We start from the raw sequence: 15,280 nt of genomic DNA on the forward strand, positions 1-15,280 counted from the left end.
ACCCCCTCTCTCCAAAAATGCGAACGGCCCGTTAGTGATTTTACTTTCTTCGCCCTGAAGATTTTCCGTTTTAAGGTAAATCATTGATGAAAGCGGAAATGACTGAAATGTAAAGGTCCATGAATCTCCTTTCCTTCCGATTGAACGGAAGTAAAATAAACTAGAAACTCCATTTTTTTAATTCGTGTTTTATTATTATCATCATTTTTTATTGGATATTTTTTTTACATAATTAAGATGTATATGATGATTTTCTCCCTCCACTTGCTGGCCACAATTAGAAAATTAACGGTTCGATTTAGCAACACGTTCCAACTCGTCTTTCTTTTTAATAGCATATGAGTTAGACGATCCCTATGAATGTAAGAAAAAAATAATGAAATAAAAGTTGAAGTAAAATTAAAATAATTTTGCTTTTTAAAAGAAGGAAAAAAATGTAACAATCTTTATACAATCAATGAAATTCAAGAAAAATTTATATGAATTTCAATTTAGTAATAAAGAAAGACCAAATTTACTCTGGTCCGAATTCGATGCCATAAAATTGACAAAATGAATCCAATTAAATGGTAATACCTTCGGACGTATTTTTTTCAATAAACTCAAATAATTTCATTTTGATCCATAATAACAAAATAAATGAAATATTGAACTTAATGATTTTGTGACTTTCCTTTCCACGATAGATAATAATGGCAAAATATTAAGAATCAGGATTATGAAGAGCCTTCACATTAATATTGTCCACAAGCGAAACTTATGTTCACAATTTGTTGGATGAACATAGTATTATATATGGACACTCAATTTATAACTTAAATGATTGACTATCACTAACATTAATATCGTACGTAAAAGCAAAAAAAAAGTACCTTAGCAGCATTGATCAATTCATCAGCCAAACATTCAGCAATAGTTTTGATATTACGGAATGCAGCTTCACGAGCTCCTGTACACAATAACCAAATGGCTTGATTTACGCGTCTTAGAGGAGAGACATCAACAGCTTGACGACGAACTGTTCCAGCACGACCAATACGAGTTGAATCTTCGCGTGGTCCGGAATTAATAATTGCAGAAACAAGGATTTGCAATGGATTTTCTCCAGTTAATAGATGGATAATTTCAAAAGCATGTTTCACAATACGCACTGCCATCAACTTTTTACCATTATTTCTACCTTTCATCATAAGCGAGCATGTTAATCTTTCGACAATTGGGCATTGTGCTTTACGGAAACGTTTTACTGCATAACGACCTGCTGAATGAGGTAAATAACGTGCATATTTCTCTTTTACAGCAATATAATCCTGAAATATAAATTAATAAAGAAATTAATTTAAATTATATCGAAATAATTTAATTTATATATTTACTTGTAAAGACATATCTGATACTTGAACTTCATCGCAGCTCCAGCGACCAAAAAGCTTGATGTCTGGAAGTTCGGCGACCACAGGAGCAACATTTTCGACGAATTGAGCTCCTGTATCAAAATTTTCACCTTCAAAATTTTCTGCTACTTCTGCAGCCATTATTGACCACTCTGAAATAGATTTATAAAATAATTCATTATCAATGTTTTTAAAATGCAGGATTTTTCTTTTTGGTTAGAATAAGCAAAAATATTTTAACAAATTTTTTAGACAAATTAGTCATTCTAAATCAAAACTTTATCACAGTAATGTGTAACATTACTTGTACTTCAAGAAAAACTTCAAAAATTGCATTTAAAACTATTAACATACCTGTAAATAATTTAAATTTACGAGAAAACTCTGGATTCCACGAGGGCCAAAGAAAAAAGAAAGAGTCGCATCGATTTACAGACAAAAAAGCAGCGCTTTATTTTTTTGAACAAATTGAAGCCGTTAAAAAAGCCTTATGTAGCCGAAATAGTTTGTATAGAAAATCTTTTAAACGGATTTGGATTTATCCCATATTAAACAGAAGTTCCTAGACTATTCACAAATCGTTTACTGTAGGTTTGTTATGGTAGGAATTATAAACATGACAATTTTTGAAATAGGGGATGTATAAAAAAATAAAAAGCAAATTTCTACCCTTTCAGACAATGAGTACTCACCTTAATGAGCGTGCTCTTTAGTATACTCAGTTCATATAATTGAGCATGCTCAATTTTGTGAGCATCGTCATGGGAAAGCTTCTAGTTTGTTCGGGACTAGGGGTTTCAATCCCGGGCTTGAGGCTTTACAGTATCAAATAACAAAAATTGATTGAAACTTTCTTTAAAAATTCATAATAAATTGTTAATATTTTTAAAGGCCAGAAATTAAATTTATTTGTAAATGTCATTTTGAAAATGATTAAATTTTAAAGAACACGGATTATTCAAGTAAAAATTTTCAAAATTCAACCAATCGGTGGAATCACCGATTTAATTTAGTTGACACTTCAAAAATACCAGATAAACATCTTTATTGACTCACTTAATATCATAAACACCATTCTAATCAAAGCAATTGCTGTTAATTAAGTTATAATTTTGATTTTAAAAATGTGTTTTCACGCGGATTAGGAATTTTGTTACTTATACCTTTTTTCAACAATGAGAATTTTTAATAAATTTAGCTTAATAGCTTGATTCTGAGTACTTATGAGCACAATTTAAGATGCATTAGAAAAAGAATCATCGATTAGACCACCAAAGAAGCTGTAAAAGTGTTTAAAAAGTCTGGAATTTGCTTTTGAATGATGTCAAAAACAGCAAATTCCAAAAAAAAGTGTAAGTAAACGGGCATAAAAATGGAAATATTTCCTTAACTAAAGTATATTAAAATTAAAAGATAATTTATAACTTTAGTAAATGGAAAAAAACGTCATATAGGGCAGTAAAAGTAATGAAAAAGTGAGTGAATTAAGAGAAAATTCATTTTTTGTGAAAAATTTCATCGGTGGAATCACCGAAAATTCAACCAATCGGTGGAACCACCGAGAAGGAATAATTTACTTCATATGATGATAAAAGTACAGCACACTAATATAAAATAGAGTTGAATAATAATATAATTTAAGAGCAACTTTATTGATATGATTTGAGCATATTTTAACCTAGGTTAATTCGCTTAGGGGCCATTCACTTATTACGTTACGCAAAAAAACAAATTTCTAGACCCCCCCTCCCCCCTTCGTTACTAAATGTCGTTTCAAAAAAAATTTTCTTGTTGAGGCTGTTACAAAATCCTAGACCCCCCTCCCCCCTAAAAAGCGAACGTAATAAGTGAACGGCCCCTTATTATAACTCGCAAAAACTGTTTACTCTCTCATTTAATATTTTTGTTTTAATCTAATAATAATAATTCAGTATTGCTTATCAATTAAACAAGAACAGAAGTAAATTCAATGTCTTCTAAAAATAATTGGAATTTTGGAGATTGTTGTGAAAATCATAGTAAAAGGAATTTTAATTCGACTTTTTTTGAAAACCAGCAAATTTTATTTTGGAATTTTGAAAAAATCACATTCATATTTATGGAATCGATTGTTGCAATCTTTGCTATGCTTGGAAATATACTCGTGATCATTGTTTTCTTTCGAGAACGAAAATTAAGACGTAAAACAAATTATTACATTATTTCATTAGCAACGGCAGACTTCTTAGTGGGATTCTTTGCACTTCCATTTGCAATATTTTGGGTATTAAACGAATTAATTTTCTTTTCTTCTAGCAATTTATCTGCTTAATAATTTCGCCATAAATTTCGTTATCTAATGCTTTTTGTTCTATCTGGTTTTATCATTTCAGATATATACCGACTCATCCTCATATCATCGATTAATGTGCTTGTTGCCAATTTTAGCTGTTTTAACTCTTTGTAACATTTCCGTCTTTAGTCTTCTTTTAATTTCAATTGATCGTATTTTGGTAATAGCAGTTAACGTCATAATAATTATATACAATACAAAATTATCAACTGGGGGCTTGAGCATAATCATTTTGTTATATTATTTCTTTCTTTTGCATATTACAGTCTATAAATTTGCCTTTAAATGGCTCAACCTCAAGCAAAAATGTGGCTAAGGAAATTGGCATCTGTTGGATTCTAGGAATTTTAATTGGATGTTTGCCCTTATTTTGGCACAAAGAGTCTGATGATAAAACATGTTCTATATTTGAGATTATGGCTGAAGGTTATTTACTTCTTCGATTTTTATTCGTGATTTTAATTCCAGCAATCACAATGATTATGATATATATTAACATTTACAAAATAATCATAAGACAGGTATGTAATAAAAATAAGAATAATTGCTAATTTCATTGAAGCGCAAAATATTGACCTTAAACTACCTATTACAGATGAAAAAAGAAATTTTATTGAAAAAACCACCATCTCAATGTAAAATATCAGACAAAAAGCATAGAGAGGAGTTTCTCAAACGAGAGGTTAAAGTAACTATCAATATATCTTCAATAATAGTAATTTTTATAGTTTTATGGATTCCACTCCACATTGCATATATTTTACCTATTTTTTGTAAATCTTGTTATATTACACGAAACACTGTAGCTTTAGCCATTTGTATTGCACATTCAAATTCTGCTATTAATCCTATATTATATGCATATCACATGAGAGATATAAGAAAAGCAATTTTAAATCTAATCGGTGCAGATAAGTAATTAAATTCTTTATTGTATGATTTTTAATATTCATTGAAAATGATCCATACTGAGAAAATATATTTAAATAAAGTTTACCAGCTTACTCAACGAGTGTAGAATCAAGATTTGCTGTTGAAAATAAGTCAAAGGCATTTGAATTTTCTTATAATCAGAATTTTATGGATTAGGTTTTTATGAATTATTATGAATTAAAAAAAATGAGGTAAAAAACTTTTTAGCGCATTTTTGAATTTTTTTCAAAAAGGTAGCTTATTAAATCACTTTGTTCGTTCGGTCGTTCGGGCGTTCGGCTGACGCTAAAAACTTTTTAACTAGACATCGTAGAGAGCTCGGAATGGTTTTAAAAGATCAGTTCCATAAAGTTATTGCGGCGCCGGCCATTTAAAACTTCCAAATCAAAGCATAAATACTATAATTAACAATTTTTCATTTTCATATACAACAACAACAAAAACATCAACACGTTTTTTCATTGCTTTTGAATGTTTTTCAATGTTCTTCGATGTTTTAACAATGTTTACTGAGCAATGTTTAAATTTTTTTTGACCGTTATATGGTTTAAATTATCAAAATCCGTTAAATTATGAAATTCTTAAATTTCTAGTATGGTGACCTGTAATTAACTAGATCTTGTTTTGTGGGTCTGGAAGTGACCTCGATCCTACTGGATCTTGTTTTTGTGAGTCTGGAAGTTATATGTATCCTACTGGATCTGGAAGTGACCTGGATCCTACTGGATCTTGTTTTGTGGGTCTAGAAGTGAACTGGATCTAGTTTTGTAGATCGAGAACTGATTTATTAGTCAATTACTGATCGCTGGGACAAAAATGCGCTTAAGTCCCTCGATCAATAACACGAGGACTTTTGTAATTTTTTAAACTAACCGTTTTTAAGCCGGACGCGAATAAAACTTACTAATATTTATTTAACTTTACGCCTTCGTTTTTCATGTGTGTGATGGGTGATTCCACCATTTATAATCTATATATTTATTTAATAATCTGTGGAATCACCCTAATCTCAACAATAGCGTAACATTTTAAAGCACAATTTAAAATTTTAAAATCTTTTTCTCTACAACACAAAATAAAAAAATTACAAAAGTCCTCGTGTTATTGATCGAGGGACTTAAGCGCATTTTTGTCCCAGCGATCAGTAATTGATTAATAAGTCACTTCCAGACCTCAAAAACAAGATCCAGTAGGATTCTGGTCACTTCCTAGCCCACGAAACGAGATCCAGTAGGATCCAGTTTACTTTCCGGCCTACAAAACAAAATCCGGTAGGATCCAGGTCACTTTCAGAACTAAAACACAAGATCCAGGTCACTTCCAGACCTAAAAACCAAGATCCAGTAAGATCCAGGTCAATTTCAGACCTAAAAAAAAAGATCCAGTAAGATCCAGGTCAATTCCAGACTTAAAAACCAAGATCCAGTAAGATCCAGGTTACTTCCAGACCAAAAAACCAAGATCCAGTAAGATCCAGGTCACTTCCAGACCTAAAAACAAGATCCATATAAAACTTCCAAAAATTTAAGAACTTCATCATTTAACGGATTTTCATAATTCAAACCTCATAACGGTCAAAAAAAATTTAAACATTGCTCAGTAAACATTGTTAAAACATCGATAAACGTTGAAAAACACTGTAAAACAATGAAAAAACGTGTTGTTGTTTTTGTTGTTGTTGTATATGAAAATGAAAAACTGTTAATTATAGTATTTATGCGTTGATTTGAAACTTCTAAATGACCGATAACCCAATAACTTGATAGAACGAAGCTATTAAAACAAACCAGAGCTCTCTACGATGTCTAGTTTTCGAGATCTCGCGTTCCAGCCGGCGGACTATATTTTTTTGGAAAATATTTTTTTGGCTCGGAATTTTTTGGAAAATAAAATTTTGGAATTTAATTATTTGGAAAATAATTTTTTGGATTTGTTATTTTTTGGAACGGATTTTTTTGGAATTATTTTTTTGGAAAATAATTTTTTGAAAAGACCTTTTTTGGAAAATATTTTCTTGGAAATTTTTATTTGGAAAATATTTTTTTGGAAAAACTTTTTTTGGAAGAGAAATTTTTGGAAAGTTCAAATCTAATAAATTTTAGCTTGTAATTTAATTTGTGGAATATTTGTTCGGTGCATTTTTTATAATTTATCAGTACTAAATTAATGTCTTTTATATGAAAAGTTCTCAAACTTTCAGTCATGAGAACAATAGAGACTTATACATTGCTGGATTTTGTATTTGGGCAGAGTATTTGACTACGATCTTAGGAGATCATGTGTTTTAGTTTAAGGACGGTCTATATTATTTTTTTAAAAAAAGGATAAAACAATAAAGATTGGAAAATAAATAGTCAGTTAGGTTCATGTCTATGTTTGAACCCAGAAATTTAAGAGTTTTTAACCGAGCACTGTTAAAACTACGCTTTTGAGACATAATAGCTTTTTGTATAAGTTTGGCAATTGCACATGAAAATTTTATAAAAATTGCAAAACTCGTCGACTTATTGATCGAAGGATTTAAGCTCATTTTTGATCCAGCGATCCGTAAATGATTAATTGATAACAGTTTTCCTACCACAAAACCAAATCCAGTAAGATACCGATCACTTTTAGACCATAAAATTAGCATCAAGTTAAATCCAAGTCATTCAAACTTAAAACACATGATCTACTAAGATCGTAGTCAAATACTCTGCCCAAATACAAAATCCAGCAATGTATAAGTCACTATTGTTCTCATGACTGAAAGTTTGAGAACTTTTCATATAAAAGACATTAATTTAGTACTGATAAATTATAAAAAATGCACCGAACAAATATTCCACAAATTAAATTACAAGCTAAAATTTATTAGATTTGAACTTTCCAAAAATTTCTCTTCCAAAAAAAGTTTTTCCATGCCAAAAAAATCCGTTCCAAAAAATAACAAATCCAAAAAATTATTTTCCAAATAATTCTATTCCAAAATTTTATTTTATTTTACTATTTCCAAAATAATTGAATTCCAAAAAAATAGTTTCCAAAAAAAAAAACTTCCGCGTTCCAGCCGACCGAACGAACGAACAAAGTGTCTTATTAAGCTACCTTTTTGAAAAAAATTTCAAAAATGCGCTAAAAAATATTTCTTGCTTTTAGTCAAGGTACGCGAAAGATGAGGTTATTCTCAAGATATATAGATGTGTTCAAAAAAAAAGTTGTTCGTTTTTTCCAATCAAAAATTTGAATTTATTGTAAACACGATGCCCAGTAATAGCACCGACGTGGAATAATGTCGAATCGCGAGTCGGGAATAATGTCGAAATTTTATTTTGCACCGGGCGGTAATAATTTCACCTACAAAATGTAAGTGAAGTTATTCCGGCACCACGACGGAATAAATTCACCTATAAAATATAAGTGAAGTTATTACCGCAATATTGAATATAATGAAAAAATTGTTGTTATCATTCTTGCGAAGTGCGGTAATAACTTCACTTATATATTTCAAGTGAAGTTATTCCTTCGTCGCGTCGGATTAAATAATCAAATTTTTTCTTTTCGATATTATTCCATCATGGTGTAGGAATAACTTCACTTGGAATTTTTCAGGATTTCGATGGTTTTAACAAGTTTTTAATTATTTTTGTTTCTCCAAAGTATGATTTGGTGATTTTGTAAAGTGTTTTGAAGATTTCTCAAACATTTTTGAAGCATGTCTATGAAAAACGTGGGAATAGGTTGTTAGACCTCAATGAAGCTTGGCCAAAATTGCATTCATATTACGTTCATTTACGTCTTGCATTTAAATATTTTCATCCTCTCTCAGACAGAAGATGTGATTACTCAAAGTAATTACTGTGTGCAGGCCATTATAAAGCCCGCTCAGGAGCCCGCCCTATCGCTGACTACCGTTTGGCAATTTCTGATTCCTAATACAATACTTTATTGATTGTCTTTTCTTTCCATAAGTTCTAACGTCGTCCACGTGACATTTTACTATCTACAAAGTCTGCCTTTAAGGCCTTATTTACTTGAGCTACCACAATACCGAAATGATTATTGATAACAGCCCCAAGTTAGACAAAGTCATTGACCACCTAAAATCTCCTATCACCTTTGTCTTGTCTTCATTGACTCGAAGGCCGATTTTATTGGACTCTTAAAGTTCAAGACCAGCACTCCTGAATACTCCTTCCAGCACAATTTTGAAAAACATGACATTTTGCCTTGGACCTTTACACCACACAAGACTCTCGCATAAGTCGCTTTGAACAGTCTAATCAGCTTAGATAGAAATATAGTCTCATCTCAAAGCTCTTCAGGACAACTTAAAAAACTTTAGCTATATAGATCATTGAGATCTAGAGTTTCGTCAGGACATTTCGCAGCTAATGATTGTTTAACGAGTGAGGATGCGCTATACCAGCACACTCAATAGACCTCTCGTTTATAGTGGGATCAGAACCACTCTTTTTATGACTTTGCATTGTCAACCTTTTGTCTCTGGTATTCAAAGAAAAGCTGTGAGCTTTGTTTTCACTGCATATGATTCTATAAATGAAAGATGAAAAATTTTCACAGAAATGCTTCAAAAATGTTTGAGAAATCTTCAAAAACACTTTACAAAATCACCAAATCATACTTTGGAGAAACAAAAATAATTAAAAACTTGTTAAAACCATCGAAATCCTGAAAAATTCCAAGTGATGTTATTCCTACACCATGATGGAATAATATCGAAAAGAAAAATTTGATTATTTAATCCGACGCGACGAAGGAATAACTTCACTTGAAATATATAAGTGAAGTTATTACCGCACTTCGCAAGAATGATAACAACAATTTTTTCATTGTATTCAATATTGCGGTAATAACTTCACTTATATTTTATAGGTGAATTTATTCCGTCGTGGTGCCGGAATAACTTCACTTACATTTTGTAGGTGAAATTATTACCGCCCGGTGCAAAATAAAATTTCGACATTATTCCAGACTCGCGATTTCCTCTCCAAGTGAAGTTATTCCACGTCGGTGCTATTACTGGGCATCGTAAACACTTACACTATGAAAGAAAATTTGTAAAATGTATAAAAATTTGATTTGCAAAATTTTCTACTTTTAAATGAATTTTGGTAGTACCGAAGCATTGTAAATGCTTTATTATTTTCTTTTTATATTTGTTTGAAAAATTTTGAATGTAATTTTATACTATTTTATAATATTTTTCAAATGTCAAAAAAGGTCAAAGCCACTACCAAAAAATCATTAAGTAAACTTGATAATTTTTTTCCGATTTTAAATGACATTCGGATATTAACAATCAGTAAGGACTAGAAGAAATTATTAATTTTCAAAAATTCAACCCTGTGTATCTAAGCAAATGGCAATAAAAATCAATATAATAATCTGTCTTTGTGAATTTGTCTTGACACCAATTCGGTTTTAATTTAAATTTAACATGATTTTTAGTATGATTGTTATGAGATAAGATGATTTCGTGAAATTAAGGATAAAAAAATTACAAAAGTCCTCTTTTTATTGATCGAGAGACTTAAGCGCATTTTCGTCCTGGCGATCAGTAATTGATTAATAAGTCACTTTCAGACCCAAAAAATAAGATCCAGGACACTTTCAAACCCAAAAAACAAGATCCAGGAGGATCCATATAATTCCAGACCCACAAAAATAAGATCCAGTTGGATCCAGACTCACAAAACAAGATCCAGTAGGATCCATATAATTTCCTGACCAACAAAACAACATCCAGTTAATTCCAAGTTACAATACTACAAATTTAAGAATTTCATCATTTAACGGATTTTCATAATTTAAACCAGATAACGGTCAAAAAAATTACAAAAGTCCTCGTGTTATTGATCGAGGGACTTAAGCGCATTTTTGTCCCAGCAATCAGTAATTGATTAATAAGTCACTTCCAGACCTAAAAACCAAGATCCAGTAAGATCCAGGTCACTTCCAGATCTTAAAAACAAGATTTATATAAAAATTCCAAAAATTTAAGAACTTCATCATTTAACGGATTTTCATAATTCAAACCTCTTAACGGTCAAAACAAATTCAAACATTGTTCAGTAAACACTGTAAAAACATCGAAAAACATTGAAGAACTCTGTAAAACAATGAAAAAAAACGTGTTGTTGTTTTTGTATATGAAAATGAAAAATTGTTAATTATAGCATTTATGCTTTGATTTGAAACTTTTAAATGCCCGGCGCCGCAATAACTTTATGGAACTGATCTTTTAAAACCATTCCGAGCTCTCTACGATGTCTAGATAAAAAGTTTTTATTGGCAGCCGACCGAACAAAGTGATTTATTAAGCTACCTTTTTGAAAAAAATTTCAAAAATGCGCTAATAAGCTACCTTTTTGAAAAAAATTTCAAAAATGCGCTAAAAAATCAAACTTTGTTCAGCAAACACTGTTAAAACATCGAAAAACATTAAAGTACACTGTAAAACAATGAAAAAACGTGTTTTTGTCAAGTTTTTGTTTTTTTTTGTTGTTGTTGTCCCCATTGAAAATGGGGAAAACAAAAAGAAAACAAGATTTGAGTCCAAAAATCGATTTGGATGAAATAACAACAATTCAAGAATCTAGGAAGAGGAAAAAAATTCCACAGCAAGTCTCAACGGAGGAACCAACTGTTCCTACAGCTACAAAGGCATTGTTCATTCAACAAAATCTCAGAGAAGTTAGAGTAATAATCGTACAAACTAAATTGCAGGTTAAGCCTTCATTTAAAATTTCATCGCCTGATTCAACTCAAGTGTTCATCAAAAATAGATGCCCAGTAATAGCACCGTCGTGGAATAACTTCATTTGGAGAGTAAATCGCAAGTCAGGAATAATATCGAAATTTTATTTTGTACCGAGCGGTAATAGTTATTCCGGCACCACGACGGAATAAATTCACCTATAAAATATAAGTGAAGTTATTACCGCAATGTTGAATATAATGAAAAATTTGTTGTTATCATTCTGGCGAAGTGCGGTAATAACTTCACTTATATATTTCAAGTGAAGATATTTCATCGCCTCGTCAGATTAAATAATCAAAAATTTTGTTTTCGATATTATTCTATCATGGTGTGGAAATAACTTCATTTGGAATTTTTCAGGATTTCGGTGGTTTTAATTATTTTTTTCCTCCAAATATGATTTGCTGATTTTGTAAAGTGTTTTTGAAAATGTCTCAAACATTTTTGAAGCATGTTTGTGAAGAACGTGGGAATAGATTTTTAGACCTCAAAATGAAGCATGGCCTAAATTTCTTCACAAGTCTTCTTAAAATCACTAAATACATTAAAAAACTTTTTTCAAATGATATCTTCCAAATTCATCTCAGAAATATTAGTTTTGAGAAAAAAATTCGTCCAAAACTAAAAATGCAATAACTTTTGTTCGCACCAACCAATTTTAAATATTTTTTCAGTTTTGTAAAGTAGAACGTAAGTACTTTACGAAAAAATAGGTCTATATGAGAAACTTTTGAGAACTAGCATATTTTCCGGACGCTTGAAGCTTTTTTTCCTGCTATTTTCATACATTTTCTCAAGTCCTGCCACTAAAATCCAGTATATATAAACCTTGTCCTATGTCAAAATAAAGCTCTTATATAGTAGAATTAGGAACCGAAAACCGTTTTTCAATATCTTTTAATTAAATATGAAACTTTTCAAGTCAAACAAGAAGTGAAAAAAAACCATTTTTTTACCATTTTTCAACTTCAAACAGCTCCAGAACCGACCAAACACCACCAAACACCACTATAAGAAAAAAATACCCTCAAGTCTTGATTCCAAAAAGTCCAAAAATCAAAATGTCCCTTTTTTTTTTCATTTTGCCCCATAGTGCATATATATAAAAAAAATAATGGATCTATCGTGAATCCGGGATGAGACCGTGTCGCATCAGGAACTTTAGTAGATCTTCGATCGGTGAATTTCCAGGTAATTTGTTCAATTCATGATGGAGAACCTTTTAAGTTTTTCCTGAGCTTCAGTGAGTTTCTTGAGCAGACTTTCATTATTGACTGCTTCGTTGAGTTTATCTGCGTAGCTGATATTTTCAATCAGTTGGCTCTGATGAACAGTACCGTGAGGTACTGGTGAAGAATGACTTTCAGCATTTTCTGGATGTTGAAATGGAAAGCTACTCTGGTTTGGTAGCTGTATCGTTTTTGATTGCTGTGATGATTTCCCTAGAACAGGGAAGTTCTTGGCTTGGAGACGACGTTGGATGAGATTCCTTGGTTCATTCTTGACTTTCTTCAGGCTGTAGATTCGTTTTTTGAAGTCCTTATAATATTGGCATAGTTTGCTGCGTGATCTTTTCGACAATTGCAGCACTGGGCATTGCCTTCACGAGTCTTCCTAGAGCACTCGCCTATTGGATGACTTTCTGTGCATTATACACAACGGTACTGGAATCCGCAATTGGATGCGGTGTGGCCCCATCGCTGGCAACGATGACACTGAATTTATGCCAAGAACACTGAGTCCCAATCTAGTGGCCATATCAAGTTTTAGACCAATCATCCTATTTTTTGTCTCATTTTTTATAAGTGCTCGAATGGAATCAGCTGACGAAGTAACAAACTCTCGAACAGATTGTGGATTAACTGCAACTTTTGGAGATTGTTTGTGGATTTCGATCATATTTTTGAATGGATTAAAGGAGAAAAAATTATACGGAACCAAATTTAATGTAACCAGCTCAACACAAGAACGAATTAATTCCTCGCGAGATTACTTCCTGATTTTTTTTGACGGCTCTTCATTTGAACTTGAACTAGATGTCTTAGATGATGGTTTTTTCTTTGAACTTAAATTCGTTTCGACTGCTCGTTCTGCATGTATTTTTATCGTATATAAATTTTCGTCCATTTTAAAGCTAAGTTAATTGATAAATCTTAATTTTTATAATTTTCAAAAAAAGGTAAACAAACTAAATTTTTACGTAAGTAAAATCACTACGTAAAGATTTCTATTACCCTGAATTTACGTTATAAGCCAGTGGCTTATCGGAAGAAAAAAGTTGTCAAAATCATAAAAAAAGGCTTAATAACGAGTAATGGCTTAATAAAAAAATGTAAACAAATGAAGAAAAAACGAAAATTTAATGGAAATCTTAAAAATTAGTAATTTCTTCTAGTCCTAACTGATTGCCAATGTTCAAATATGTCATTTTTAAACGATTGAATTATTTTATCTAGTTTAATTAATGACTTTTTGGTAGTGGCTTATTAACGGATACAAAATTTTTCCAGAGTCAAATTCCTTTACTAAGCCAGTGGTTTAGTAACGGGTAGTGGCTTATAACGTAAATTCAGGGTACGTAACCAAAATCATTTGATAGAAGTTTCGCTTATGTACGTAAATCCGGATTTTCTGAAATCACAGAAAAAAATTATTTTGAAAATCAAAGAATTTTTTTTCCTCCTCACGAGCTCTGGTTATTTTTGAGCTTTTTTTTCAAAAAAACTCAAATTTTCGTCTTAATCAGAGACTAAAATTAATCTAAAAACCAGAGACTAAAATTAATCTAAAAACTCATGAGCAAAAAAAAAAAAATCATTTATTTTCATGAGTAAAACAATCACTGATTTTTTTGATCATACGTAAATATTTACGTAGAAAAAATCACGTAACGAAAAATATTTACGTAGAAATCATGACGTTGCAATTTTTCGTAAAAATCAGTAAAAATAATTTTTTTCTGCGGGAATATTTTACTTATGTTCGTGTCAATGATAGTGAATTTAACTAATCACTTATTTCTTGACAAGTGTTTTTAACATAATTAATGTAAATGTTCACTCTTAAATTCAATTACTTTAATTAAATTATGTTAGAAAATTCGTCTTAATTAATTAAATATATTATAGTACTTTTTTGTCGGATTACTCAAGCCAAATCCATTGAAAAGTTACCAAATACATCCAACAAAATGTGATGAATTAAATTAAAGATATTCTAAAGAAATATAAGAAAATCTTACCAATTTTCATTTTTTTTTTTTTTGTGAAATTTCACAAATTTAAAATTTTGTTTCTAATTTTATTGTTTTATGTTAATTTAAAGCACATTTAGTCGAAAAAATTAACAAAAAATTGTTCATTTATTGGCTTTTTAGCCTCATTTTTTTGAGTCCATATTAAAATAACGATTTTCAGAAATTCGAAACCTCATTTTTACGAAGTACTCATTCAATATATATATATATGTGGTCATACAAAAAAGTGACCGTTAAATTTTTGAAAATTACCAACACTATTAAGTGTATTTTACACGGAGAACAATGGAAAATTGTGATGGTGTTAGTTTTGTTTGGGGCGATTTTGGGGCGAAGTTTGTCTGTATGACCACATATATATATATATATTGTACTCATTTTTGCGAAAAAAATTTTTCTTCATTCACCTAAATTTAGTATCAATTTCAAATTTTGAACAACCGTTGATTTACTAACAAATTTTTATTGATAAATTTCTTTGAAAAAAAGTTCAAAAAAAAGCGTGTAATGAACAAATATGACATTTATACAATAGTTAAATGTAATAAAAATTCATTTTTGATTCTTTTTCAACAAAATTTTATCAGTAAGAATGCGTTTTT

At 30.6% G+C, this 15,280-nt stretch overlaps 2 protein-coding genes across 3 annotated transcripts; one reads left to right on the forward strand and one right to left on the reverse strand.

Moving 5' to 3' along the window:
• Nucleotides 1–168: 168 nt before the first annotated feature.
• Nucleotides 169–1,840, reverse strand: LOC139100561 (small ribosomal subunit protein uS7). The gene is made up of 4 exons (XM_070653190.1): nt 1,749–1,840; nt 1,377–1,546; nt 873–1,310; nt 169–354 (listed from the first exon to the last, which is right to left on the reverse strand). Exons 2-4 carry the CDS (start codon nt 1,533–1,535, stop codon nt 286–288), a joined length of 666 nt encoding a protein of 221 aa, XP_070509291.1. The 5' UTR covers nt 1,536–1,546; nt 1,749–1,840; the 3' UTR covers nt 169–285.
• Nucleotides 1,841–3,344: 1,504 nt separating this feature from the next.
• On the forward strand, nt 3,345–10,076 carry LOC139100611 (adenosine receptor A2a-like). Of its 2 annotated transcripts, XR_011545457.1 has the most exons (5): nt 3,345–3,657; nt 3,767–3,886; nt 3,993–4,247; nt 4,322–6,013; nt 6,096–10,076. XR_011545457.1 is itself a non-coding variant. In XM_070653291.1 (4 exons), exons 1-4 carry the CDS (start codon nt 3,364–3,366, stop codon nt 4,643–4,645), a joined length of 993 nt encoding a protein of 330 aa, XP_070509392.1. In that variant the 5' UTR covers nt 3,345–3,363; the 3' UTR covers nt 4,646–10,076. The 2 variants fall into 2 exon arrangements, 1 of the variants encoding a protein (XP_070509392.1); XM_070653291.1 differs by having other exon boundaries at nt 4,322–10,076.
• Nucleotides 10,077–15,280: the final 5,204 nt, after the last annotated feature.

This window comes from Chironomus tepperi, unplaced genomic scaffold, assembly GCF_022539635.2.
Source record: "Chironomus tepperi strain 1889 unplaced genomic scaffold, CSIRO-AGI_Ctep_v1 contig_67, whole genome shotgun sequence".
Taxonomy (NCBI): Eukaryota; Metazoa; Arthropoda; class Insecta; order Diptera; family Chironomidae; genus Chironomus; species Chironomus tepperi.

Excerpts from the sequence above, each read along its gene's own strand:
- LOC139100561 (XM_070653190.1), bottom strand. The coding sequence starts at position 1,535 with ATGGCTGCAGAAGTAGCAGAAAATTTTGAAGGTGAAAATTTTGATACA. Across the intron at positions 1,311-1,376 it reads TATCAGATATGTCTTTACAA|GATTATATTGCTGTAAAAGA; the intron begins GTAAATATATAA and ends TTTATATTTCAG. Across the intron at positions 355-872 it reads AATTGATCAATGCTGCTAAG|GGATCGTCTAACTCATATGC; the intron begins GTACTTTTTTTT and ends TTACATTCATAG.
- LOC139100611 (XM_070653291.1), top strand. The coding sequence starts at position 3,364 with ATGTCTTCTAAAAATAATTGGAATTTTGGAGATTGTTGTGAAAATCAT. Across the intron at positions 3,887-3,992 it reads TTTCAATTGATCGTATTTTG|TCTATAAATTTGCCTTTAAA; the intron begins GTAATAGCAGTT and ends TGCATATTACAG. Across the intron at positions 4,248-4,321 it reads ACAAAATAATCATAAGACAG|ATGAAAAAAGAAATTTTATT; the intron begins GTATGTAATAAA and ends TACCTATTACAG.